General features: G+C 40.1%; 1 protein-coding gene across 10 annotated transcripts in view; it reads left to right on the top strand.

Moving 5' to 3' along the window:
* Nucleotides 1-26931, top strand: part of ush1c (Usher syndrome 1C) — a 171668-nt gene that overhangs the window by 43704 nt on the left and 101033 nt on the right. For 9 of the 10 annotated variants that reach the window (XM_069898454.1, XM_069898463.1, XM_069898445.1 and 6 more), the window contains 3 exons: nt 16737-16845; nt 17855-17879; nt 22519-22576. In XM_069898454.1, coding sequence (XP_069754555.1) covers nt 16737-16845; nt 17855-17879; nt 22519-22576 — 192 coding nt within the window. Of the gene's footprint in view, nt 1-12378; nt 12459-16736; nt 16846-17854; nt 17880-22518; nt 22577-26931 lie in introns of those variants that run through there. The other variant, XM_069898504.1, reaches the window with a different exon arrangement.

The raw sequence follows: 26931 nt of genomic DNA, 5'->3' as shown, positions 1-26931 counted from the left end.
GGAGAGAAGGCAAGTGGTAGTGATCAAGAGGAGCTTTCCTCAAATTTATGGACTTGTGCTATTGAGAGTATAGATATGCCTGAAAAGTGTCCTAAACTTTTCTCCACTGACTACAAAAATAACATTTTGCTTGCATGGTAAAGTTAAATTTTAAAGATCATAAATAGCAATGTCTACACAGTCTAAATACACTGGACAACCTTTTTTCCCCCAAAAAGGTTTGCTTCCAGAAATAAAATTGGGAGTTATGATAGATAACTTCAAGATGAACACGAAAATAATTATAGATTTGCCATATCTTGTAGGATTAAAATAACTTTCATTGAATTTAGCACGTTTAATTGTAAAATGATGCTGACACATCATGCTAGTTCAACTGTCCCAAAAATATTTAGCCACTGGTTTTCATTTGTAGAGCAGCTGATGCCTCTCGTGTCAGTGTCCTACAGTAGTCGGCCAGCATTGATGGATTTCAATTGCCCTGATAGTGTTTTTCCTTGGTCGCAATGTCCAGGTAAAACCTTTCACCTTTCACCATATTCATCATTGACTGCACCAAGATCAGCAGGGAAGAAGTGCAAAAGCAGGACATGATTTTCCAATGACGTGTTAAACTTAATGGTTTTGCATGCTTAAAGTAGACTTAAAGTATGATGGGAAATTAAAAAATAGATTGTATCTAAAGAACAGTACATGATAGGAAAATTTTAAGGTGATTTTCGTGATCAGCAGCCCAAATTCCATGAAACGCATCAAAAATGTTTGGGAAGCAAAATCTTTGTTATCCAGTGATATTTAAATTGACTCCTGGTTCTTGGAGACGGAACAACATCCTCGGCGTTTTGAGACTGATTTCTCCGGGGGAATTTCAACACATTCTGTCTCATCAATAAACTGTAAGGTAACTTCTGTGCACCTGCAGAGTGGAAACTATTTCAGAGAGATGCTATGTTAACGGTCCAAACACATCCTAAAACTAATAAGGATCAGCCTGTAATTTTTTTTGGTTTTACTTGAGGTAATTGTCTTACACTCAGCATCAAAGACACAGTTGTAAGTGAAGCCTTGTTTTCTTGTTAACTGAAGTATGACCTTGCGTGCACTCATTTATGATGTCCTGAAGGAAATGAACACAAACCCTTTATATCTCGCCAAATATAAAATGAACCATCATCTGATCTCTGAAACTTTCAAAAGCAGAAAAATAAATATATGAGTGTTTAATCTTACCATGAGTTAGACCATAAATGACATAATTGATTTAGAACAGCAACAGGAAATCTGTTGCAGAAAATTAATATAATCTAAAAGATTTTTTTTATCTTTAGCTCTGAAAATAACACATGCAACCTTCATTAATTCTCTTTGTAGAACTGGATTAGGTCCATAACATAATTAAAATGGAACTTAAGCAAGAATGCACCTTTTTTATCTCAATTACTGACCACCAGTGTCTGATCCGATCTGTCAGGTAAGTCTACGTGGCTGCAATGGTGAAGGCAGCAGAAATATTGTGGCAGTAAAATCAATCTGAGGTCTCAAGGACACTGCAAATAATGTTAAACTCTTTGCCCCTTAGTTAATAAATTGGCTTGCAACCAGTAGCAGCTGCAAGATTTTCACAATGTTTTGTCTGCCCTGGCCCACCTGAAAATACACTTTGCCACCAGAAAATACTGAGATTGGTTTGTGGAGAATAGCGATGCAATCCAGGAAATAATTAGACACATTCTTTGACTGGAAATGCCTTCATGCTCCAAGATGGAAAAATAAGCCTATAGACACCTAAAGATGTAAGGTCCAAAAGTTCGGGGTGGAAAGTGTGCAGGAAATCCAGCAACTCAACCATAACCATTGTGTGAGATTCCTCATTGCTGCCATACTCATCTCTAACCCATACACCCAAGAACTCATCCTGCTGAGAGGCTAGGCTGGTTGAGACTGTATTAAGATCATAGAGGTGGTCACCAATCAATGGAGAAATTATTTCAGAGATCCTCAAGAAAGTATCTGATGTTTAACACTGGTGTCCAAGGATGCACTGACAATAATTTATTTGGTACAGTTTAACCCCCCCCCCCCCACCCACCAAGAAAGGAGGAGGAGAGCATGTTGGGGGATCGGGAAGACATCTTCAAACAAGGAGATGAAGCTAATTGCAGAGAGGTCTCTGTGCATGCCAAGAGAAAACAGTTGCAGCAATCCTCCTCAATGCTTTCTCTCTGACTTTTATATTTAAAAAAAATTTTGAGACACAAGGAGAATCTCATCCATGAAGTGATAAGCCCTCAGCCAGGTGACAAATCCAAAGAAAATGCAAGGAGCAGCATAAACTATTATAAATAGAGTGTTTTGATCTCTTGAAAAATCTTTTTAAATTTTTCCAACCATACAGCAAATTGGTGAATCCTTCTCAAACTTGGGCACCTTCTGAAGCCGCTTCACCTTTATTCTTTGCTCCATGTTGAGGTTCAACCCATGATCTAAAACAATGAGCCACCAAGACCCAATCCATGTGGGCAGTCAGTGGCCAAACTATAATTGGTCATTGCAGTAAACCACTTCATCATCATTATTGTTTCAAAACTGTTCGTGTCCTCAAATAAAGTGAGGTTAATCAACAGAATGAATGGGAAACCATTCAAACTTTGTCACCTTCACTTCAGAACCAAGATCAATTCAACCAGCAGCATTGTGTTTTAACATGCAGATGATGTGTGTCTATGTACACGCTTTGAGGTCAAGCTTGTTTACTGAAGCTTACAAAAGGATGCACTTTCTACTAAGTTTCTCCACCAATTTGTTCATACCTCAACACCAACACCACCCCCCCCACCTCCCAACCCCAGTATTAACCAATGTCAGGATGCTGAAGACCATGGAGCAATCTCCATATTTGGTTACTTCTCACTGACCACAGACAAATGATGAAATTAATTGCTGAGGCAAAGGGTATTCAAAGGCCAAGGCTTCAAACCCAACACTAAACGTGTGGTATACACATGCCTATTGTAGATACTTCAAACCGCTAATCATAATGACATCAAAGCTATCTCTTCAGAATCTTCCAAATCCACTTGCAGGATCGGTGAATCAATGTTGACATCATTTTCCCCCCACCCCATCCACCCAGACAACATCCCCTCCTCCAGATCGTGATCATACGTAAGCAGCTCCAACCAGAGAGGGTGCTGATTGCATGTCTGACACAAGAGTCCTGAACAGGCCTGTCATTGTATTTCAAGGAAAATGGATAAAATGCCTCCTGCACCTTCTCATAAAATAGAACATCTGCACAGATTCATTGGGATCCCATGACTATCCCAAATGGGGTGGAACCCTGCAGGAAGGCACTAAGCAGTTTGAATCTCTACAGTCGGAACACATGTGAACAGAAGAAACAGTAGACAATGTCCCACACAAGCCATCCACCCCATCAACCTTCATCTCTTGCCATCTGCAAGTTTATGTCAATGCTGCATGAGAAACCATCGGCAACATCAGTGTCAACAAAATGAGAGGAAGAAAGCCATCTTCACTCTTGGGACTTAAGAAGTAGGAGATTTTTTTTAAATATGGAAACATATTTGGTGCTACAGCCAAAATTAAATGCATGTTTCTCACAATTTTGCTGTAAAGTCCCAGGGTTTGTAGTGAGCAATGTGTGCAAGCTAAACATTAGACTACTTACAGCCTGAGGTTAAAACAACGGTTGTAGAAAAATGAGGTTCTGCTTTCACACTGGAAGCTCACCAGCTTACCACCTTGTTTCCTGACTTTTAGAATCCACGCATCTTGTACTGATGACTATTAACAACCTTCATCTGCTTCCTTTGAAGGGAAAAACAACCACTCCTTTGTGTTCCAATTATTGTGTATTTCACTCCTCTTGTTCTGCAGGAGATGCACATCTATAACTTCAGTTCTTTTATTATCATGTAATAAAATAGATGTAACATTACACAAAATTGCACTTAGTCTGCCGTAAGGCTGACAGTTTTGCCACATCAGCAGAAATTGCTCGGCACCCCTGTTGTGCTCAACAATAGGTTCGTTAGAGGGTTGATGGTACTGTGCATTTAACCTATCTCTAGCAGGCACAGCAACAAACAGTAAATTAATTACAAATAACAAGTATATTAAATGAAACTGGTCTCCAGTATTACCCGCAGCTTGGGACCTGGGATGAGCCCATTCCATTCGACCCTCCAGAGCTACCCATGGCTTGCAGCCTGGAGTTCAGTGGTGGACTCCATGCATTAGCAGCAAACAGAGACTACACACTCTCATCTTTTTCAATGCAAGACCCATCCATGTAACCTGCGAGGACCAATTGTGCATCAGCCACTTGTGATCTAGCCCTTGATTGGCAGATGAGATGACTTCTGACTAGGCTCCAGCCAGAAAGGCCACATGACCCTCCGCAATCCACATTCCCACCAGATTCCTGACAGAGAGGCTACATTATCCCCACAATCCACACTCCCACCAGGTTCCTGACAGAGAGGTTACATTATATCCACACTCCCACCAGGTTCCTGACAGAGAGGCTACATTATCCCCACAATCCACACTCCCACCAGGTTCCTGAAAGAGAGGCTACATTATCCCCACAATCCACACTCCCACCAGGTTCCTGACAGAGAGGCTACATTATCCCCACAATCCACACTCCCACCAGGTTCCTGACAGAGAGGCTACATTATCCCCACAATCCACACTCCCACCAGGTTCCTGACAGAGAGCCCACAATCTACACTGCAGCTCTTTACAGTCAGAGAAAGAGAAGTAAACAAGAGTCTCCTCAGAGAAAGTGAGTGTCCATGGATTCGCTCCAGCGCTCCTATATCCTATGCAGCAGCACAGACTCCAGTCTAAACCATCGTTAACTAATACCAGAACCAAACCTCCAATTTGATCTGGAAGGCTTCAGCACTCCAGGCCCCTCGCGAGCCCTTCCTGCCCTCAGCACCCTCTTGCATCGTGGTTTCTTGATGAAGAGCTCATGCCCAAACGTTAGTTATGTACCTTTATCTTTGCTCTTGTTTGGCCTGCTGAGTTTCTTCCGCATTGTGTCTTTACTTCATCCACGGTATCTGCAGACTTTCATATTTTACTCATCGAGACTTTGATATCCGGTACCGCTTCAGCCAATCTCTTCAGTCCATAGCTTGGTATGAGTTTTTTTGAATGCAAGTTCCCAGCAGCCCAGGACCTGTGTGTTCTTCAGATGCAGAGACCCTCACTGATCCACTCCACAGGGTCATCCCCTCTGCTTCTCCTTCTCAAATAATGTGTGGGGGCGGGGGGGGTTTCTCTCTGTTTTCTGATGCCCTACGTCAGTCCACTGCTTCCCTGGAGTCTGTAACTCCTCAAGGCCACTACCGAATGCAAAACACTTGGCTCCTTCAGCAGGCCGTTTAAAGCATGTACTGAGCCATCGGTTGTTGGACTGGCGTTGGAACCCCGTGGAGGAGTGCAGTGTCTCCACTCCCTGCTCTCCGCAGGTCCTCACCAGCGGCAGCCCTACCGTTGCAGTAACTACTGCAGTGCTACCTTTTTTCTCCCATGTCTTTTCCATTTAAGTGAAGCAAAAGCAAAGAGTCTATTTTAATTTGGTTTTAAAGGACCCCAACAAGTGAATATCCCAATTATCAGGAGATATGCCTGAGGAAAAATCAGTCTGCATGATCCAATTTGTAGATAGCTGACTGTTGCCATTGGGTTTAATATGTGCGGTATATATTGTAAAATTCCCTTTAAAGTTAAATCATTGGAATAATGCTGTACATTTCCTCCTTTCTTTGTTCCTGTGTTTCTGAGAGAATAAGAAGATAACTGTCAGGGGGTAAAAATAACTGCAGAATTAGTGAACAATCTTTTACATTTTGCAAATTTTTCAAATATCCATACTGCTATTTTTGAATTGTCAATTTAGATGACTGGCAAATATATTTTATTTATTCCTCTTGTAATGTTAGTTTGCTTTATTAGCTTGTTGCCAGTAATAAAAAAAAAACAATTACAATGCAAATATAATTGCTGACCTTTTGGAAACATTTGAAAGATTTATTTCCAATGTATTTGAAGTGTCTAAATAATTTTCACAAGGGCTATTTTTTTTTGAGTTGTTAGTCATAACTTTCAATAAATTAAGTGAGTACAAGGTCCATATCAAATTGAGCTTTTGTAAATTTCATTGATGGGCCTTAAACCAATTACTCTGGGAAGAATGCTGCATAGAAAGCTCATTGTTCCAAACTGCTGTCTCATTGTGTAGCAAATACTGTCTGAAATTCCTTTCTTTCTATTCAAGTTCTCTTTTCCACTAATTCTGTGCAAAAGTGGACGTTTTTCCATGACTGATAGGTCCATGTTTTCTTTAAACCAGAAAATTATCAAAATATTATGCCCTAAAAATTCTTATTCTATTGACGTATTGACGATGAGATTACATCTCAGTTTTCAATATTCTACTCTGAAAAATATGGTTTTCAGTTAGTAATAATGCGCTCTACAAATCTTGAGGGCTTCTCTTTTTTTATACAATGGAATAATAAATCAGGATTACAGTTGGTGTGGATAAGACATAATTGGTTGAACTTCATTTCAATATGTGTACAGTACAAAAATGTTTTAGATGGAAATCCAAAACAAAACTGCAGATACTGGGAGTTTGAAACAAAAACAAGAAATGCTGGAAACACTCAGTAGTTTGGAGCATCTGTGGAAAGGGAACAGGTTGTTTTGATTGAAAACCTTCCATAAGTTTTTTTAGTAACTTGTTACTTATTTATATAGGCAGTGGTTTTCAAACTTTTTCTGCTCACATGCCACCTTAAATAATCCCAATGCTATAGGTGTTCTGTGATAAGTAAGAGTTACTTAAGGTGGTACATGAGTGGGGGTTTAAAAAAAGGTTGAGAACCACTGCTCTAGACCCAATTGTTATTGAAGTATTTTGCTTGAGAAAAATTTGTCATTGGCCCATTTCCTTTGGAGTGATGAAACCATGCACATAACGAGTCATTTAGGTACAATTAAAAAGAATGGTTTTTCAACCTTTTTCCTTCCACCCACACAAAGGGTGGAGACCTTAAGTAATCCCTTACTGATCACAGAGCACATATGGCATAGGGAATACTTAAAGTATAATCTGAGTGGAAAGAAAACATTTGAAAACCACTGAAAAATATGAGAATATATACCAATATCTGAATTTTGCCCAGTTTACTGATCTATTACCAGCTTTAACCCTCTCAGCTATCTCCTGAATTATGAGCACATCCTGTGGGCTATAGATTGAATTGTAAACGTCGAATCCATCATTACAAATTTGTCTTACCTAACTTGTCCTTGTGCGCGGCTGCACGCTCGTATACCTTACCACAATTCTGTGTCTAATTTCTCCTCTGCCCTTCTGCTTGCATGCAATTACTCCATTAAATGATCAACATAGTGTCGATCATCTGACTCTCCAACTGGCATGTGTAGCCATTACTGCTGGCACATGCCTTTTCAGGTCAAAAAATGGCCAGACTGACTGACTCACTTGAAGATCTCCAAAGCTGATCATCGTCAAACTGCCCGCTTGCCAGTCTCCTTCTGGTGAAAGAGCTCTCTTGCTGGACAATTGGAAGTAACCTTTGCAGCAGAGAGGACCCTCCAGGCAGCAGTCCAAACTCCATTGATATTCTTTGGTATACCTGGAACTTTGAATGACTGGAGGCCTTTGGCTGACCCCAAGAAGAAAGGGGATCTCTGGCTCATTCTGGGGACTGGATGGTGTCATTGGAGAAGAGGCAGAGGATTACTGTATTGCAAGATTTGATTAAAAAAAATAAGAATTTGACTTCCATTTATAGAACTAAAATCAACACTTAATTTTCAATGATCTTATTGTTAGGAGTCAATGGTTGATTATTTTCTACAAATTGTATTGATACCAGCATATTTTATTTTCTTTCTGTCTGAAGAGGTACAGTTGCACTGCCCTCAGCTCATTTATACAAGTGTGATTGAGTGATTAGAAGGAGGTTTATTTCCTGTTGTTTAGGCGTCCATAGCAGCAATCAAATAAAAACTTGTGCAGTTAGCTCCTGGGATAAATTTATTCATGCAACATACTTTGGCCAGCAGTATTGAGTTGTGAGCACATCTTTTATTTTGCTTTAGTGCATTTGTAGTGTGGTTCTTCAGAAATGTTCTGTAGAGGTGAGCATTACTGTCATTCGGTTACCATGAAGTTTCAGGTAACACAACCTTTTTATTGATGGCAATCAATCTTAATGTGAATTTGGTCACCTATAATACAGCAACATTTAACCAGTTGGGATAATTTAATTGTTAAAGTGACCACCCCTCACCCCAAGGGAACAATTTGCTCAGGACTATGGTGTAGATGCCATAGTATGAATTGTACATTTTGTCTGCATTCCTCAGTATTTTACTTTAAGTAATTGAAAACTTTTAGAAATAGGGTAGTAATTCACATGAATAAGAAAATTGCTAAGCAAATATTTGAAGATATTGCTGTGGACAGTCTTATTTGGTCTATGATTGCAGCACTGAAAACATTATAGAATAATTCTACACTAGATACAAAATTTAGTTATACAATAGAACTGAATTTTGAAAGCAGATTAGAATGGAGCTGTTCCCAGACTCTACCAGTTTTTTTTAAGAGTTGTGCCACACTGTTCTGACCCAGATTATACTATCTTCAAGTTTGTTCTGTTAAGTGTTATTATTCCGGTAGGTGGTGCAGCAACCCAAGTTTTAACATGCAAGATAATTTTCATTTAACAATGATCTTTTTGCAGTTATTGCCAGAAGTATATTTCAGAAATCAGGAGTTAGCAAGAAGCAGTAAAGGGGAGACTTGAAAGGAGTATTGGATGCTGGATTTTTTTTTAATTGTGTTTAAAATTCCACTGAATTTGCATAGGAACCCCAAGTATATTTAGAACAATTTAGTGAAATTTAAATGAATGCACATTGACATGACAAAGGTTGGAAGATTTGACAGGCAAATCTGTCGCTAAATGCTGTGCCATTGCAGCTGCTTGAGTGTGAAAGATTCTTCACAGAAGTAGAGCTGAGGGTGTCGCTGGAAACTGTTTTGAAGATGAATTCCCAATTGTTTGCAGATAAATAGAAAACTTTATCAGTTCTCATACCAAGGTCAACTTATGAACCGCCCTCTGGAACTCTCCATACAATATGGGCTTTTGTATGCTGTCTCAGTCTCACGGCTAGACGAGTACTGCATTCAATAACAGGTTACTGCTGTTGCTCAAAGACTTCACAATATGCAATATCAACCAGCAGAAGATTAGTTTTCTTGACATCCTTGGACAATGATCCCCTCTGAAAAGGGGATCTTGTATGAACAGGTAAAATTATGAAAGGGATAATTGAGATTAGAGCAGGAAAGCTGTTTCCACTGGTAGGTGAGATGAGAATAGGGGACATGGCCTCAATATTTGTGGGAGGAGATTTAGGACAGGGATGATGAGGGGCAACTACTTTTTGCAGGAAGCAGTGAGATCTGTGGAATTTTCTGCCCAGATGAGACTGTCTCATTAAAAATATTTGACATGTCGATGAATTAAAACTAATGAGGATAATGTTGGAATGTGGACCTGAGTCCATTGGCAGATCAGCCATTATCCTATTGAAGGGTGGAGTAGGTTCATTGATCAGATGGCCTCCTCTTACTCCTGTACCTGTTTCTTGTGTACGAAGGTGACTCAGAGTGATTGCATCAGGTAGTGGCAGGTGTTACAGAATTGTGTTATTATTAATCTTTAGGGTATAAAATACATTATCTTTTTAGTAAAGACTTTGTGGATTTGCAAAGAGGAACATTTACACCCAAAGACAAATCACACATTCGTGTTGGCAGATAAGATGAGCCTTTTGGAGACTGCTTCTCTGAAGGCACAGTCATAAAAGCAAAGTGGATTGTTCTATTGAAAGTTTGAAAACAATGAATGTTTGCTAAAGAGACACATGATCAAACAAGCAGCCATTTGTTTGATGTTCTGTGTAGACAAGCCAGAGACCATGTGCTCATGAACTCATACTTGTGAAGAAACGAAACTTCAAAGAGAACCAGTGGTGATGCCATATCATGTGATTGGGACATTTCAAGGAAGCATCTTTAATATTGAAACAGTCTTCATCTGAAGTCAGAAATGCAGTAACCTTCAGTGAGGAAAGGAGTGTTGTGTGTTTTCGCTTTGACAGGGAAGGAACACTGAATCAGTGACTTCAAAGAAAAGGGCCACTTTGACTGTCTCTTTGTCAAGAGAGGGCAGTTCTGCTGTGTCCATTTGTAATAGTCACTTCATTTAACCCTTGCTTGGGTTGGTGAAATCATTGTGTAAAACACACATTCCATAACCTCTACGCAAGAGAGGGGAATTTGTGAAAAATCATTTGTATGAAGAAACATTTCTCTGAAAGCAACTCTACAAAAATGTGAGTTTTGAGAAGTTTGATGACTTGGTGCCTTACCTACTCCATAATTACTTTTGAACAACTGCTTAAAGACTCTGAATTTCAACACAATGGATTTCTAAGACAAAACTTTATAATTGACTTTTCAGAATCGTGCCGGAACTGTAATGGTTTGGGATCTGCCATGCGCACACACATTGAGTTTAGAGTTAAGAAAGAAATGTTATATTATTAATAGTTATTAATAAAAATTATTGTTTTGAAGATACTATTGACTTGGTGAATTTCTATTGTTGTTGGACTAAGTCGTAACAAAAGTCTCATTCAGGTGATTTGCAACCACAGCAAGTTCATCATATGGAGGCACACAGAATATGTAGTTGCTGTCATAAAGCCTTTTAGGCTGTGGCAGTTCATTCTTCCTGATGTTTTTCTACTTTGAGATGTAGCTCACATCCGGCTAATGTATCATGGATGATGTTATGAAGAACACAGGGAATGAGATTTAGGACTGACATAGCAATACCCAAAAGCAAAACAGGTCGTCAGGTTTGGGATTAATGCAGCAATAGCAAAAAAAAATAATCAGCTGAGTCATTGTGTCAGAATTTTGAACAGTTAACTGAGAGCAAATTTTAATCTGCACTTGTGATGGTCTCCAGAATAGTGATTTTTGTGGTCATGGACAATGCAATCAATGCATATGATGAAGATGATGTAGATAATGCAAATCATCTGTGAAACTCCATCAGACTACTCATCTAATATGGAGAAGCTAATTCATAATTTGTTCTCTCACTTACACAACAATGCATGCCATGCCCAGGCTCTCATTTCTCAATGTTCTCCCATTCTGTTCAACTTAAAGTCACTTCCCAAAATAGTCCAGACTTGAAAATGATGCTGGTAATTATTTACAAAATCACAAATAACACTCCAACATTTTTGTAAAGCTAGTGTGCATATCATTATGCGAGTATTCATGAATATCTGTGGAACTCCTGTGGGTTACAGAGGTAGACATCTCAGTTCCCTGCTCTTGACCACTGAGCTGTTCTTTTTCCAATATCTTTGGATTTTGAAACCATGCCCTGCACTTATTGAAGGGGATTCTCAGTCTTAGATGCCATTTTGCATCCTCTCTGGGCAAGAGGAGGCAATGGCTGAAAGGGAAATCAGAGCTCCTTTGTTGATGCCCTTTGACATTATCAAACTGCTTGTACTATTCCTGCTATCAAAGCAATGGTGGGCACTTCTGAAAATCCTTGGGATGCTGAATCATCAAAGCTTAGGCAACATGTATTCTGTTCAACACTACATTTGTGATGTGCAAGTTCTGGTGAAGGTTTGTATGTACTCCTCTGAGCACTGTTTCTAAACCACCCAGGTAGATGTCATTCCTATGAATGAAGTAATTGCTGCAAAGTCCTTCTAAATCATGCCTGTGACAGTGACCTCCATTCTCTGTACTGCTCCTTAGAGAGCCTGGGCATTTCCCAAGATATCCCGCATTATTAAAAAGCATGCTGGTTCTCTACAACTCTTGGAATGTACCATTTGCATGTAGCTGAGTAGCACTTGGACTGAGCTGTGCCCCTGACCCAATTTTTTTTTCTTTTCTCTCTATTGTTGAATTCGATACCACAATTTGCTCTTGCTCAGTTGGTTCATTTAGTGAGAATTCAAATAACCTCAGGATCATCTGAATGTGGTTATTGGAACTAGGACATCAAAATTATAAGTTGCAGGTGGGTCTTCAGTGTGTCAGATGGGGCACCAAAGTGCACAGAGAGAAGGAGGTGTTTTTTTTCCTGATTGATGAGTGGTGTAGGAAATTATGCACAGATTATAAAAGAAGATTTAAGAAGGAGTCTTTATTTGTACTTTTCATCTCAGTTTCTTCTTCCAGGCAACACCAACTTGATCTTCTGAGCAGGCTATTGCTTCGATCAACATGGAAAATAATTCCTGACCTTTGGAGGAGCATGCATTATGTATGGAGTGAACATGTGCATTTGTGTCTATAACCTATCATTATACTCTATATGAACACATCTTCTCGATGAATGTTTTGGGGAATGGGATACACTGCTGATCTCTGTGTACACATACCTCTCTTCTGTGGCCCATGACAACATCAGGCATGATATCAGCCCAGATGTCACTGAAGCAATGGGCACCTTGGGGATATTCAGTCCAGTCATCACTTTTTATTTTGTGCATTTATCCTGGGATATATCAATTTCTTGCCTAGACTGTTCTTTTGAAGTATGGAATTAAAACTGAGTCGTGTCTCTCATCATCACATCAGCTGGGCTTAAACGATCATGAGAGCCAGAAATAAAATATTAGTGCATTTTCTTGGTTAAAACTGCCATTAGGAAATTCCAGCTATTCCATCTCATCATGCATCGACTCAAAGCATATTTGCACCTACTCTGTTCGACTCTGTTATAAATAGGATGTGCTAGTTCCTGCCCTGTGATATAGAACATTTGCCCATCCTTTCAAAACTATGCAGTCAACTGAATAGATCAGTTATTTGCTTATGCAGCTGACAGTAACTGGCAATAAAGGATTGCATTTTTTCTGTTTAAAATAATCTTGTTGATCAGGTTTGGATTTATGTAATGGCAGGTTACATCAATAGGTGTATTTCCCCCATGCAAATGTTCCGTTGTTGATGTGGGGAAGCAATATGGCACAGATGGTAAAGCAATTGTCTCATGGGGCCAGGTACCCAGGTTCAATCCTGACCTCGGGTGCTGTGGGTGTGGAGTTTGCATATTCTCCCCAATGTCTGCTTGAATTTTCTCTGGGTGTTCTGGTTTCCTTCCAAATCCCAAACACTCTTGGATTGGTTGGTTAATTGCCCACTTAAAGTTTTCACAAGTGTTGAGGTGAGTGGTAGAATATAGAGAAATCGATGAGAAGGTGGGGAGAGTAAAAGTGGGGCTCCTGTAAGTTAGTGTAAATGGGTGTGGTAACAAGCCCAAAGGACTCTAAGACCCAGCAGCAATAGATATTCAACAAAACAAATTGTTACTTAAACAAAAGTTGCTTTTAATTGTCTTTAAACCTGAAAATAGAAACAAACTTTAACTTATCTATTATTAACTTACTTAACCTAACTTAACGCCCTTCTAATTCTAAGTGCATGTGTATGTAATGTGTATATAAGTTCAGATAAGTTCTTTGGATCACAGTCCAATCTCACTTTTCATTCCTCTAAGTTCACTGGTTGCAGGCAATTCTTAAACTGTGCACAAAATTTAACATGTATAAAGTTCTCCAGGCTTTGGTGCTCAGGAAGGTTCTTGTTGGTTTTCAGAAAGAGATATGTTGTTCCAGGATATACTTCAGTGTCTTGCTGACGAAACTTGCCACTTCAGGTTCTCCAGATGATGACTTTTTTCTTTCAGGTCACCACAGAGTTCCTTTCTGTTTCCCTTATTCCAAGTGAAGCATTAGACAGCCAGTCCTCTCCTCTTGCATGAACCACAAGAGCTGATTAGGCCATCTTCCACACTGGAGCTTCTTGCCAGCCTTTCCTATTTCAGTTGGCTGACACAGGTCTCTCTCTCTCTCTCTCTCTCTCTCTCTCTCTCTCTCTCTGAGACAACCTGTTTGACTCTCTCTGCTTGCAAAACCACATGACCCTCTTACAACAGTAAGTTTTCTGTAGGCAATAGAGCACCAGCCTGGTTTTTTATTTGTTGCTTTTGGGTAAACAAGAACCCATCAGTGACCTCTCTGAGCACTCTTCAAAGCTCTTGTAAAAAGATGTGAGAACCCACTATGTCTTCAGTATTTCAAATAAGATCTGTTTTAAAGTGTTTGCATGTGACCTACTCTAACAAACCTTTCCCATTTTATCTCCCAAAATCTTTTCTATATACTCGGTCACAGTGGTTAATGGAATCAGTGGGCTGGGGCCTGTTGCTGCTGTATTTCTCTCTGGCTCTATGTACGCACAACCATAGCAAATGTACTTCTCCTGGAGTTCAGCATATTTGGATGTTGAAGACCACCTTTCTCTGCTGGTCCTTCTCTCTACTACCAGGGCTGAATGAAGAAAGTCTGCAGATGCTGTAATTGTATTTAATACACAAATATAGCATCCACAGGAGGCATCCATAAGATAGATGACCAACATTTGTTGCCTGACCCCTTTGTCAAGGCCTGAGCAAAAAAATCAGACCAGGCACATGGCTTAAACAAAAGTGAGGGAGGAACTAAGAGGCCGGAAATGGACGTGGATAGGAAGGCAGGAGAGAAAAGCAGAGAATTGACTGGGGGAGGGGGTTAGCTCTGTGAATGCAGGGCTGGAGGAAGGGAGACCGAGGGATAAGGAAAGAGAGACAGGGGTTGGGAACTGGGGTAAAGGAGACCTAGGGATAAGGGAAGAGAAGGCTGGGTGTGGGTGGGGGGCTAACAAAAGCTGAGAAGTCAATGTTTATGCCCTCTGTTTAGGAGGTGCCCAGATGGAATATGAGGGGGTGTTCCTCCAATTTGCAGCTGGTCTCAGTTGAGCAGTGCACAAGACCATGGACAGACATGTCAGCATGGGAATGGGGCAGGAATTCAAATCGGTTGCCATTGGGGAAATCCCTGCTATTGCAGCGGACAGGGCCGAGGTACACAATGAAGTAATCTTCTGGTCTGCATCCAGTCTCTGCGATGTAGAAGAGACCACAGTGGGAGCACTGGATGAAGTAGATGACTCCGGCAGATTCATAAATGTGGCGTCTCTTGGAGGGACCATTTGGGGTCCAAATAGTGGTGAGGGATGAGGTGTGGGCACAAGTGTAGCACTCCCTTCAATCAGAGGGGTAGGTCCCAAGGGGGCGATTAATGAGAATAGATGAGTGGTTGAGGGGGTTATGATGGATATTCCAGCAGAAGGTGGAGAGGTAGATGGGTTTAGTGGTGGGATCAGATTGCAGGTGATGGAAATTGCAGAGGATGATGTGTTGGAATCAGGCTGGTGGGCTGTGGGAAAATCCTGTCTTCTATTTAACACTGCACAATAAATTTTTTCAAAAGGTTTGCTTCCTGAGAAAAAAAATTGGCAATTATGATAACTTCAAACTGAACACAAAGATCATTTCAGATTTGCTGTCTCACATGGGAAACTGGAGAAACATTATATTAACTGTTTAGTGAATGTAGCATGTTTAAACACAATTATGCTGACACATTGTGTTGGTTCAGCTGAACTAAAAATGTTCTGCCACTGATTTTCATTTGTACTTAGCATCTGATGCCTACTTGTATCAATGCCCAACAATATTCAGTCAGCATTGCTGGATTCCATTTGCCTTGATACCGATTGCATTGGACATATCACCTTTCACCATGTTTGAAACTGACTGCCCTAAAATCAGCAGGGAAGAAGATGAATTTTCAATGACATGTTGCACTCCGTAGTTTTGTATGCCTGAAGCACGCTGTCAGCTGGATGTAGTTTGGTGCTCTGTATCTGCCAAGACATCTTTTAATGCCTTGGAAGCACACCCAGGCCAAAGACAGCACCTGCCCTGATGCATACCCAGGCAAGCTTGGACTGACCAAAACAGCTTGCTTTGTGGGCTGCAGGACCTGCTGAGTTTCTCCAGCACTTCTGTGTATCTCTCTATCACCAGTTTTGTTTTGCTGCTGCTTGTTTTGTTTGACTTTTAACCCATCCCTTTCTGCTTCCCATTCCATGATTCTTTGAGTTTTCATGTTATTTCCTCCTTCTCAGCACGGCTTCCACCTGTGCCCCTGAATGAAATACTCATTCTACCCTGCTGCCATCTTGCTGCACTTTCACTCATTGCACTCTGAGCACTTCATTCACCTGCCCCCCCCCCACCCCACATCTTCAATTTGTCTCCACAGATTGGATGAAACAAGTCAGAGTCCCATTCGCATTCAACATTGCATCAGGTTTTTTTTTTAATTCTTCCTTTCAAATTCTGCTTCTTTGGTTAAAATTAATCAAACAAGGATGAAAAATTAATGATAATATCTTGCAGCTTCTTGATGTGTCTGGCACCAGTGCAACCAGGTGAACTTTACGGAGAGTATAAAAATGAAAGCTGCTTGGGTGTGAAATCAGCAAGGATGAAAAGATTTGAAATAATTATATTGGAAAGTGACCCCAAGCAAAGAAAGTTGTTTGTTCGGATTACAAAACTCCTGAACTGAAACTCAGAAGCAATTGAGATATTGACGATAAAATCGGTGAGTTGTATTCTGAGCTGATCTCTAGTTTCTTTGTGTTTCAGCTTGGAGATGAGATTGTTCGGATAAATGGATACTCCATAGAATCTTGCACACATGAGGAAGTGATCAATCTTATCCGCACCAAAAAGACTGTGTCGCTGAAAGTTAGACGTAAGTGTGAACACTTTAGAGATATCCATATTCAGTTATTCCGTCACTATATTAAGCTTTGTATTTGTTATATGATGTGGATCTGGGAATCCAATATTAAATACAGGCCCTTGATAATTTTACAAAACAAATCTAATACAAAGCCAATAAATTGATTATGTCTGCTGAAATTATTATATTTTTAACTTTTGTTTAGCAGTTATCCAAATATTCAGGTGTTATTTTCACTAAAGTATTCTCTAATACTGGTGGCATATGTATGTGAACTTTTATTTAATATTTTGAATTTTGATTCATTTAAATTCTCAATTAGAAATGTTTCTCCACCACCCCCACTCCCCCCCACCCCACACACAAAGACAACTGCACAAGCATGAATTCTGATATAGCTGCAGGCTCCATATTACTACCCTCAGAGCCGAGTCATTTATGACATTGTTGTTGGAATTGCTTGTGCCAATTGTTTTTCTCCATTGTTTCAAGGCACCCATACAGATGAAAAGGGACAGCGTGGAAGCAAATACATCTGTGAATCTATGTATTGCATCAGTCATATTGAATCTTAAGGACAATAGAAACTGAAGCATGAGGAGACTAGGCAGCCTCATCAAAATTTAATAAGATTGTAGCTGATGTTTCATGCTAGTGTTGCTGTCCTGAATTAAAACTACACTTTTCAGTACTGTATTAAACCAAAATTCTATCCATTCAAAATTCTATCTCTTCAAAATTCCATCTGGAATATATTAGGCCTCCACAATCCTCTTGGGTACAGAAACCTATGGATTTACTGTCCTCTGAGTAATGAAATAATCTTCTTATCTCAATTCTAGAATGGCCAATCCCTTATTTTGATGCTGTGATGCCTATTTCTAGATACTTCAGCAGGGGAAACATCATCCCTGTGTCTACTCATCATAATCTGTGGAACTTTGTATGTTTCCCTTAATGTTATTGTAAATGGTTACTTGTAACTACTGTACTTATAATGTTGTTGTTTACTTTTCAGATGTTGGAATGATTCCTGTCAAAAGGTGAATGGATCTTTATTTTTACTTTTAGATTCAGTAATGTGATGAAAATCAAACTTTAGTAATATAAACACACATTGATGTACTGTCATTCAGGCAGGGCTTGGATCAGAGTATGTACTGGTGGATCAGTAAAACATCAAAGCAATGAATTTTGTCCCAAATGACTCTCTATGGATACTATGTGACCCGCTGAGTTTCTCCAGGACTTGACCCCAGCATCTACAGATTTCCTTGTTTAAATCTATATGTGGGAACTGTTGTCCCATGGAGAGTGTTATTTGGATACATAGCAGCCCTGTTTATTACAGGTATATCCTGCTTTACAAAAGTAGGGCATTCCTATGAAACCTTTCATAAGCCAAAATGGCATAAAGTGAAGACTCATTCACTGCTATTGAAGGCTATTTTCATAAAAGCAAAAATCCATTCAAATTTATTTTGGATCGTGATCACGGGTTTCTTCATAAAAGTGAATTGGCGTAAAGCGAGTATTCATAAAGCAGTGGATATTTGTTTTCGTCTTCAGAATTACTAATTTACCATCTGTGAAATGTTGATCTATTTTGTTACTTGTCACCTCCAGTTTGATGGTGCTGCATTGTAATTTTTTTATTCTTCTTTTATTTGTTTAGAATACAGTATCTGCCAAATATTTCCACACCATTATTGAAAAAAATCTAGCAACTGGAACAATTTTTATCTTGATAAAGATAATGAGTTTATTGTCGTATGCATTGTACTATGTACACGTGCACCAAAATTCTTTTGAGCTGCAGCTGAACAAGAACATTGTAAAATAAAATAACTACAAAACTACTGAAAACTTAAAAAGGGCATAAATATTCACAGTTACCCTCGTGCAAAAAATGGTGACGGCAATAGAGTAGATATTCCTTTTGTTGTAACGCGGGAATTGCCTGATAAATGTTCAAGAGCCTGATAGATGTTGGAAATAATCTGTTCTGAACCTGGAGATGCTGGTTTTCAGATGCCTGTATCTTCTGCCCAAATGTAGCAGTGAAAAAGTTGTGACCAGGGTGATGGGGGGTCTTTTATGATGCTATCAGCTCTTCGCAAATTTGAACTTGGAACTCTGTAATTGCAAGCAGATTTGGGTTATATTGCAGAATTGTGGTTAAAGTATTTATCACATTTGAAACCTGAAATCCTACTTTAGAATATTTTACAATGATCTATTTACTGCTTTTATGTTTGAAGGGATTTTGTTTTAATAGGTTAAGAGTCTCACATTTTTGCTCCATGATAGTATTTTTGCTTTATAATGACTGCATATTTTGGCAGATAAGTTGGGTCCCCATTTTCAGATTTTAATGGTTTAATCAAATATCGGGCTTATAAGTTGACCCCCAAAAATCACCATGATTGAGCTGTAGGTGGTTGTTATCATGAAAGATCCTGCAAAAGTATGAAGCGAGTTTTCAGTTAAAAATAGGACATTTGATATAAATGAGAAGTTGAGAGATTGGCGAAAGAAAGAGACTTTAGGAAAAATATCGAAAAGGTAATGTTCGGTGAGAAGAGGACTCCTTCGTTGGCCAGAGTTGGAAAACCACATCCCAGCATGGGTTCCTGAACAGAGGCAAGATTGCTACATAGTCACATGAAATTAAATAAGAACATTTGCACAGAATTTGGGAAAAGTCACACCCAAAATGCAGTAAAGATTTTGAAGCCACAGCAGGCTGGTGCAACTGTTTCATGAACAGGAAATATCTGGTATTATGACAAAAAACAAAAATTGCTCAGAAACTAACAAAAGATCTCGAGTATAACGTTGTAAGTTTTCACCAGATTATTATACATAACCAGCAGAAACACCAGTTTGCATTGGCAAATATTGGAAACCTGGATGAAACCCCCATAAATTTTGACATGATAGGCAATAGAACAGTAGAATGTCTCTTTCTCTTAGGCTTGGCTTCGCGGACGAAGATTTATGGAGGGGGTAAAAAGTCCACGTCAGCTGCAGGCTCGTTTGTGGCTGACAAGTCCGATGCGGGACAGGCAGACACGATTGCAGCGGTTGCAGGGGAAAATTGGTTGGTTGGGGTTGGGTGTTGGGTTTTTCCTCCTTTGCCTTTTGTTAGTGAGGTGGGCTCTGCGGTCTTCTTCAAAGGAGGTTGCTGCCCGCCAAACTGTGAGGCGCCAAGATGCACGGTTTGAGGCGTTATCAGCCCACTGGCGGTGGTCAATGTGGCAGGCACCAAGAGATTTCTTTAGGCAGTCCTTGTACCTTTTCTTTGGTGCACCTCTGTCACAGTGGCCAGTGGAGAGCTCGCCATATAACACGATCTTGGGAAGGCGATGGTCCTCCATTCTGGAGACGTGTCCCATCCAGCGCAGCTGGATCTTCAGCAGCGTGGACTCGATGCTGTCGACCTCTGCCATCTCGAGTACTTCGACGTTAGGGATGTAAGCGCTCCAATGGATGTTGAGGATGGAGCGGAGACAACGCTGGTGGAAGCGTTCTAGGAGCCGTAGGTGGTGCCGGTAGAGGACCCATGATTCGGAGCTGAACAGGAGTGTGGGTATGACAACGGTTCTGTATACACTTATCCTTGTGAGGTTTTTCAGTTGGTTGTTTTTCCAGACTCTTTTGTGTAGTCTTCCAAAGGCGCTATTTGCCTTGGCGAGTCTGTTGTCTATCTCATTTTCGATCCTTGCATCTGATGAAATGGTGCAGCCGAGATAGGTAAACTGGTTGACCGTTTTGAGTTTTGTGTGCCCGATGGAGATGTGGGGGGGCTGGTAATCATGGTGGGGAGCTGGTTGATGGAGGACCTCAGTTTTCTTCAGGCTGACTTCCAGGCCAAACATTTTGGCAGTTTCCGCAAAGCAGGACGTCAAGCGCTGAAGAGCTGGCTCTGAATGGGCAACTAAAGCGGCATCGTCTGCAAAGAGTAGTTCACGGACAAGTTTCTCTTGTGTCTTGGTGTGAGCTTGCAGGCACCTCAGATTGAAGAGACTGCCATCCGTGCGGTACCAGATGTAAACAGCGTCTTCATTGTTGGGATCTTTCATGGCTTGGTTCAGCATCATGCTGAAGAAGATTGAAAAGAGGGTTGGTGCGAGAACACAGCCTTGCTTCACGCCATTGTTAATGGAGAAGGGTTCAGAGAGCTCATTGCTGTATCTGACCCGACCTTGTTGGTTTTCGTGCAGTTGGATAATCATGTTGAGGAACTTTGGGGGACATCCGATGCTCTCTAGTATTTGCCAAAGCCCTTTCCTGCTCACGGTGTCGAAGGCTTTGGTGAGGTCAACAAAGGTGATGTAGAGTCCTTTGTTTTGTTCTCTGCACTTTTCTTGGAGCTGAATGTATAGGTGTGAAAACTGTACAAACCAGAAGTACAGGCCATGAAAGGATCAGGTTTACCGTGGTGTTATCGAGCATGGTTGACAGGATGAAGTTAAGACCCAGGTGGAAACTTTAACCTAAAGTAAAATTCCCACCAGGTATTTTTGTACATTTTCATGAAAAAAAAATGGATGGATGAAAATGGTGTAAAACTATGGATAGACAATGTGTGGAACAGGTGGCCAGGCAGTTTGTGCAAGTAATAGAGTTTGCTGGTCTGGGATATGTTTTGTAGCCACTCAATTGAGAAGACTAAAAGTAGATCAGCACTAAATAATACTTACATGGTGATCATCTCGGGTGGTTTGATGTCTATTGCAACCTCTTGATGTCTGCTTGAACAAGCCATTTAAAGACCATGTGTGTAAAGAATGGAATACATGGATGACGAGTGCAGAAGAATCATTCATAAAAGGTGGGGGAATGTGTGCTGCATCACTTGACGTGCTGTGTGACTTTGTGCTCAAAGCATGGGATAAAGTGAAAGTGGAGACTAATAAAATTGCTTTAAAAGTGCCGTATCTCTTGTGCAATTGATGGTACGGAAGATGATTTATTGTGGGACATTGACGGTGAAGTTGAAGCGGCCTCATCACATACAGTCTGAGACCCATATGGCTGTTTAAACAGTGAGGCTATGAATGTGTTTGCCACGATCTTTGCTTCAGACAATGTTAGTGATTTTGAAGGATTCTAAATTTTTTTTTTCAATAAAAATTTTGTTCTAATATACTGGTAGCATGAAAATTTGTTGTTGTTTCTTTTTTTTTGGTTTTTCATGGGACAACTTGTACGCCAAGCAGTTTTATCAGTTGAATTTAAGGTCTCAAAAGTATATTTGGTTGACCCCCATATTTTTGAAGGTTTCAAGACTCGACTATATGGCATAATGTATTTACTGAAGGTTATTTTCAAGGTAGCAATCAGTATTTGATTACCAGTAGTGCTGAATGTAGCCTGAAGCTAAAATGATTTCTGACTAGATCAGTTCTGATTGTTAGAAGTTTGATTCTTTTTATTTATTTTTCCATTGCTCTGTGATTGATTAGCATTGTATCAAGTAAGTTGTGCTTTTTCACTTGTTGATATTGACAAAGGAACAAATCAGGGTACAAATCATATCTTAAATCAAGGTACAAATGACTTGTCCTTCAAGCACTGACTAGATGACATGATTATTGTGAATCATGCCAGGAAAGCAGTAAGGAAAGCAGCAAAGGACATGATCTCTAAAATGTCATTTGTTTTTTTTTTCCTTAGTTCTTCTGAAGAGCCTTTAAAATGGCAATTTGTGGACCAGTTTGTGTCAGATGCTGGGGTAAGATGTAGATTTCTTAACACGTATTACTGCATATCCATTTCTGGTCATTCCCGCCTCATGCAGACTCTTCACTTGCATCTGTCCACATACATCTTTTCATTTGATGGTTAAATCATCTCAATGTTATCAAGTGCAAGAATCATTTAGAAAAATAGGAGAAAAAAATTGTAACTTTTCTAATGGAAAAGGGGCATTCTTTGGCTTGGCTTCGCGGACGAAGATTTATGGAGGGGTAATCTCCACGTCAGCTGCAGGCTCGTTTGTGGCTGACAAGTCCGATGCAGGACAGGCAGACACGGTTGCAGCGGTTGCAAGGGAAAATTGGTTGGTTGGGGTTGGGTGTTGGGTTTTTCCTCCTTTGTCTTTTGTCAGTGAGGTGGGCTCTGCGGTCTTCTTCAAAGGAGGATGCCACCCGCTGAACTGTGAGGCGCCAAGATGCACGGTTTGAGGCGATATCAGCCCACTGGCGGTGGTCAATGTGGCAGGCACCAAGAGATTTCTTTAGGCAGTCCTTGTACCTCTTCTTTGGTGCACCTCTGTCTCGGTGGCCAGTGGAGAGCTCGCCATATAACACGATCTTGGGAAGGCGATGGTCCTCCATTCTGGAGACATGACCTACCCAGCGCAGTTTGATCTTCAGCAAAGTGGATTCGATGCTGTCGGCCTCTGCCATCTTGAGTACTTCAATGTTGGAGATGAAGTCGCTCCAATAAATGTTGAGGATGGAGCGGAGACAACGCTGGTGGAAGCGTTCTAGGAGCCGTAGGTGATGCCGGTAGAGGACCCATGATTCGGAGCCGAACAGGAGGGTGGGTATGACAACGGCTCTGTATATGCTAATATTTGTGAGGTTTTTCAGTTGGTTGTTTTTCCAGACTCTTTTGTGTAGTCTTCCAAAGGCGCTATTTGCCTTGGCGAGTCTGTTGTCTATCTTGTTGTTGATCCTTGCATCCGATGAAATGGTGCAGCCAAGATAGGTAAACTGGTTGACCGTTTTGAATTTTGTGTGCCCGATGGAGATGTGTGGGGGCTGGTAGTCATGGTGGGGAGCTGGCTGATGGAGGACCTCAGTTTTCTTCAGGCATTAAACCAAAATAAAAGATCGACTAATTGATATGGATTTGCTGTCTGCTTTTCTAAAGTGTAATTAAAATATATCGCAGAGAATTAACAATATTTTAGAGGGTTATAGATTTAAGAATAAAAAAGGGAAATAATTTTGTAATTAACTGTGCTCTCAGTCAAAAGGAACATTTTGTCTGAAACTACCTTTGTTGAAATTTTCTTCAGAAATTTGACAATCAGCTGTTTCTCACATTTTTCTATCATTGTTTGTTATTTTACAAAACAAATTTTCACTACAATAGAAGTTCTTACATTAAATGTTATATTTTTAATGTAGTCAACAAAGGAAAGACTTCCATTTATGCTGTACCTCTTGATGATCTAAACATTTTTGAGTCAATTAAATATTTTTCAAGAATAGTCACTATTGTGTTGGGAAGTTTACTTGGAGGATAAAAAGGAAAACATTTGTGAAAGAACCAGAGCAGGTGACCGAAAAAGTGGATGAAAAGAGAAATTTGATAAGCCTTTCAAAAATTATGACAGAAATGGCAGGATTCACAAACAGTAGAGAATCACTGAGCCCACTTTGCTTTTAGCCATTAGGTTTCAAGCATCATGAATGGTGAAGAGGAGGTAACTGAAAGGCATTTTATTAGATGAAAGATTGTATAAAATTTGGAGGAACACCAATTCATAACCTTGGCTTTTTGTAATGTCACTTCTAAATTCACTTATAAATCATTTGCCCTTCTTCCATAACAATAGCTAAATTATTTGAGATATGTTTATATTTTGTAGCAATTCCAGATTAACCCGTAAATTACAGCAGAGTGCAATTTGAAAGGGTTAGATACTTTAATCACATCTTCAATGCTATTGCACTAATTCACTCTGAATGTTGCCTGTTGCTTTTTGAATTATTTAAATGCATATAATGTATGGACAATTATTTGTGTACAATATGTTGGAAATAGTAATTGCAAATTGCTTTACTTTTGTAATCATAGCTAAAATGTCAGTGATATTCTAAACTATCACACTCAGTTTATTTCTACCTTTAAGCAAAGTTTGGCATGAACATTAACAATACATTTTGTTACAAAGCAGAAAATTGCAAATCATGCATTGTTTCATATATGTCTAACATACCTTAAAATAACAGCACAGCAAATAAAGTTAACAGTTGTGGAGGATGGGTGTAAATCCTCCATCGAGATTCTGGGGTGAGATTTGTGTTATAAGTGTATAATAAAGAACTACATTTCCCAGTAGGGAATGCACGTGGTTGGTGCGGGAACAAAAAGTTGACCACGACAGAAGTCAAGACAAGGTGGTTCAAGCAGCTCGAGAAATAGTTGTTTAAGCGTTAAAACCACTCAAGGTTGTTCTTCTTCAAGGACCCAACATAACATGGTGTCAAAAGTGGGATGAGTAAGTAAGAAAAGACAATAGTTCCCATCTTGGATAAGTGAAGTCCTCCCACACTGATGCAGTTTACTGGCAATCTAACTGATAATTGGATACGCTTCTAACAGTGATTGGCACTTACTTAGAGGCTGGTAGAGCAGGAGATACCAATTTTGGGGGAGGGGGGGAAACAGAAAGTGTCTATATTTCTACATATGATGGTTGAAAATTCCTTGGGCATCTAAGATAGTTTTCAAATTTATGAAAGAGCTTTTCTGTTGAACACTCTGATGACAAAATTTGAGGAGTATTTTGTTCCAGGTAAAAATGTCACATTTCAGAGATTCAAGTTTTTCTCCTGTAACCAGAAACAAGGTATTAGCTTTGACCAGATCAGCCGAGCTTCACACACACTGAGTAAGTGAGATTTGAAAAGCTCACTCATTAGAGACAGAATAGTTTGCGGAATCCCAGATAATGGGCTTAGAGAAAGACTTGTGTGAAAAAGAATTGACACTGGAAAATGCTGTGAGTATGTGTAGGGCAGCAGAGACCACATGAGCACAAGCTAAGGAGCTGCACAGGACAGACACCACAGTGCACGTGATGGAAACAGAGAAGCAAAGCACAAGGCGTTTCCTAAAGCTACAGCTAAGTAAAGAGGTAGGCTCAACAGCAAATGCAGCAGGTGAGGAGGTGCTACAAAGCAGGGCTACCAAGAGAAAGGTGCACAGAGTGGATGAAGAAATGGAGGAATCTTTCATGGATTCATTACAGACTGATCATGCTGGTGAAACAGAATGGATCGTTCCAGTGACTGAATGAGACAGTGATTCCATTTACGCTCGCACCAGAGCCCAGGTGAATCTGTTATCTTTGGAAGATTACAAGACCTTCACCGTAAATAGCAAGATTTATCCAGTGAAATTAAAAGTGACAGGGTAAACTGGAGAGAATGTTCCAGTAAAACCCAAAGGGCAGCATCTAACATCACAGCTACTAATTGTAGAAAAGAGAGTACAGCCAATATTAGGTCTGCTTACATGTGAAAAACTCAACTCAACTTGGTGAAATGAGTTTTCATAGTGGCTTCACAGACTGAAGGTGAGCACACAACACTCATGGAAGAGTACGCAGATGTCTTTGAGTGGCTTGGATGTTTACTTGGCGTACACAAGATCCACATAGATGAGACAGTGGCTCCTGTTGTCCATGCATGTAGGAAAGTTTCATTTTCACTTAGAGACAAACTTAAACAAGAACTGGCATGGAACAGATGAAAGTCCCCTAGAAAATTGAACAACCTTCAGACTGGGTCAACTCACTGTCATTGTGCAAAAGGAAAGTGGAGCATTGTGTATATGTTTGGACCCAAGAGCTCTCAACAAAGCCATCAAGAGAGAGCATTTTAAATTGCTGACACAGGAGGAAATTATGTCCCAGTTTGCAGGTGCCAAGTGGTTTAGCAAGCTCAACGCATCTCCGGAGTTTTGGCAGATGAAGCTCAATGAGGCAAGTTTGAGACTATGCACTTTCAGTACTCCACAAGGAAGACACCACTTTCTTCAGCCACCATATGGGATCTTGTTTGCACCAGAAGTCTACCATAAAACCGACCACATGATCTTTGAAAGTATACCTGGAGTTGAAACCATGATGGATGATATAATTGTGTGGAGTTCACCAAGAATGAACTTGTCAAATGATTAAGGCAAGTGCTTGACATGACATGGAATGTCAATTTGAAATTAAATAGGGAAGTGTGAGTTTGGTGTAAAGACACTGACCTTCATAGGAGATGTCATATCTGAACAGAGATTGAAGCCTGATCCATGAAAGACAACAGCCTTTGAGAATTTTGTGAGGCCCCAAAACAA

Source organism: Narcine bancroftii, chromosome 1, assembly GCF_036971445.1.
Source record: "Narcine bancroftii isolate sNarBan1 chromosome 1, sNarBan1.hap1, whole genome shotgun sequence".
Taxonomy (NCBI): domain Eukaryota; kingdom Metazoa; phylum Chordata; class Chondrichthyes; order Torpediniformes; family Narcinidae; genus Narcine; species Narcine bancroftii.
This window is presented reverse-complemented; position numbering and strand designations above follow the sequence as displayed.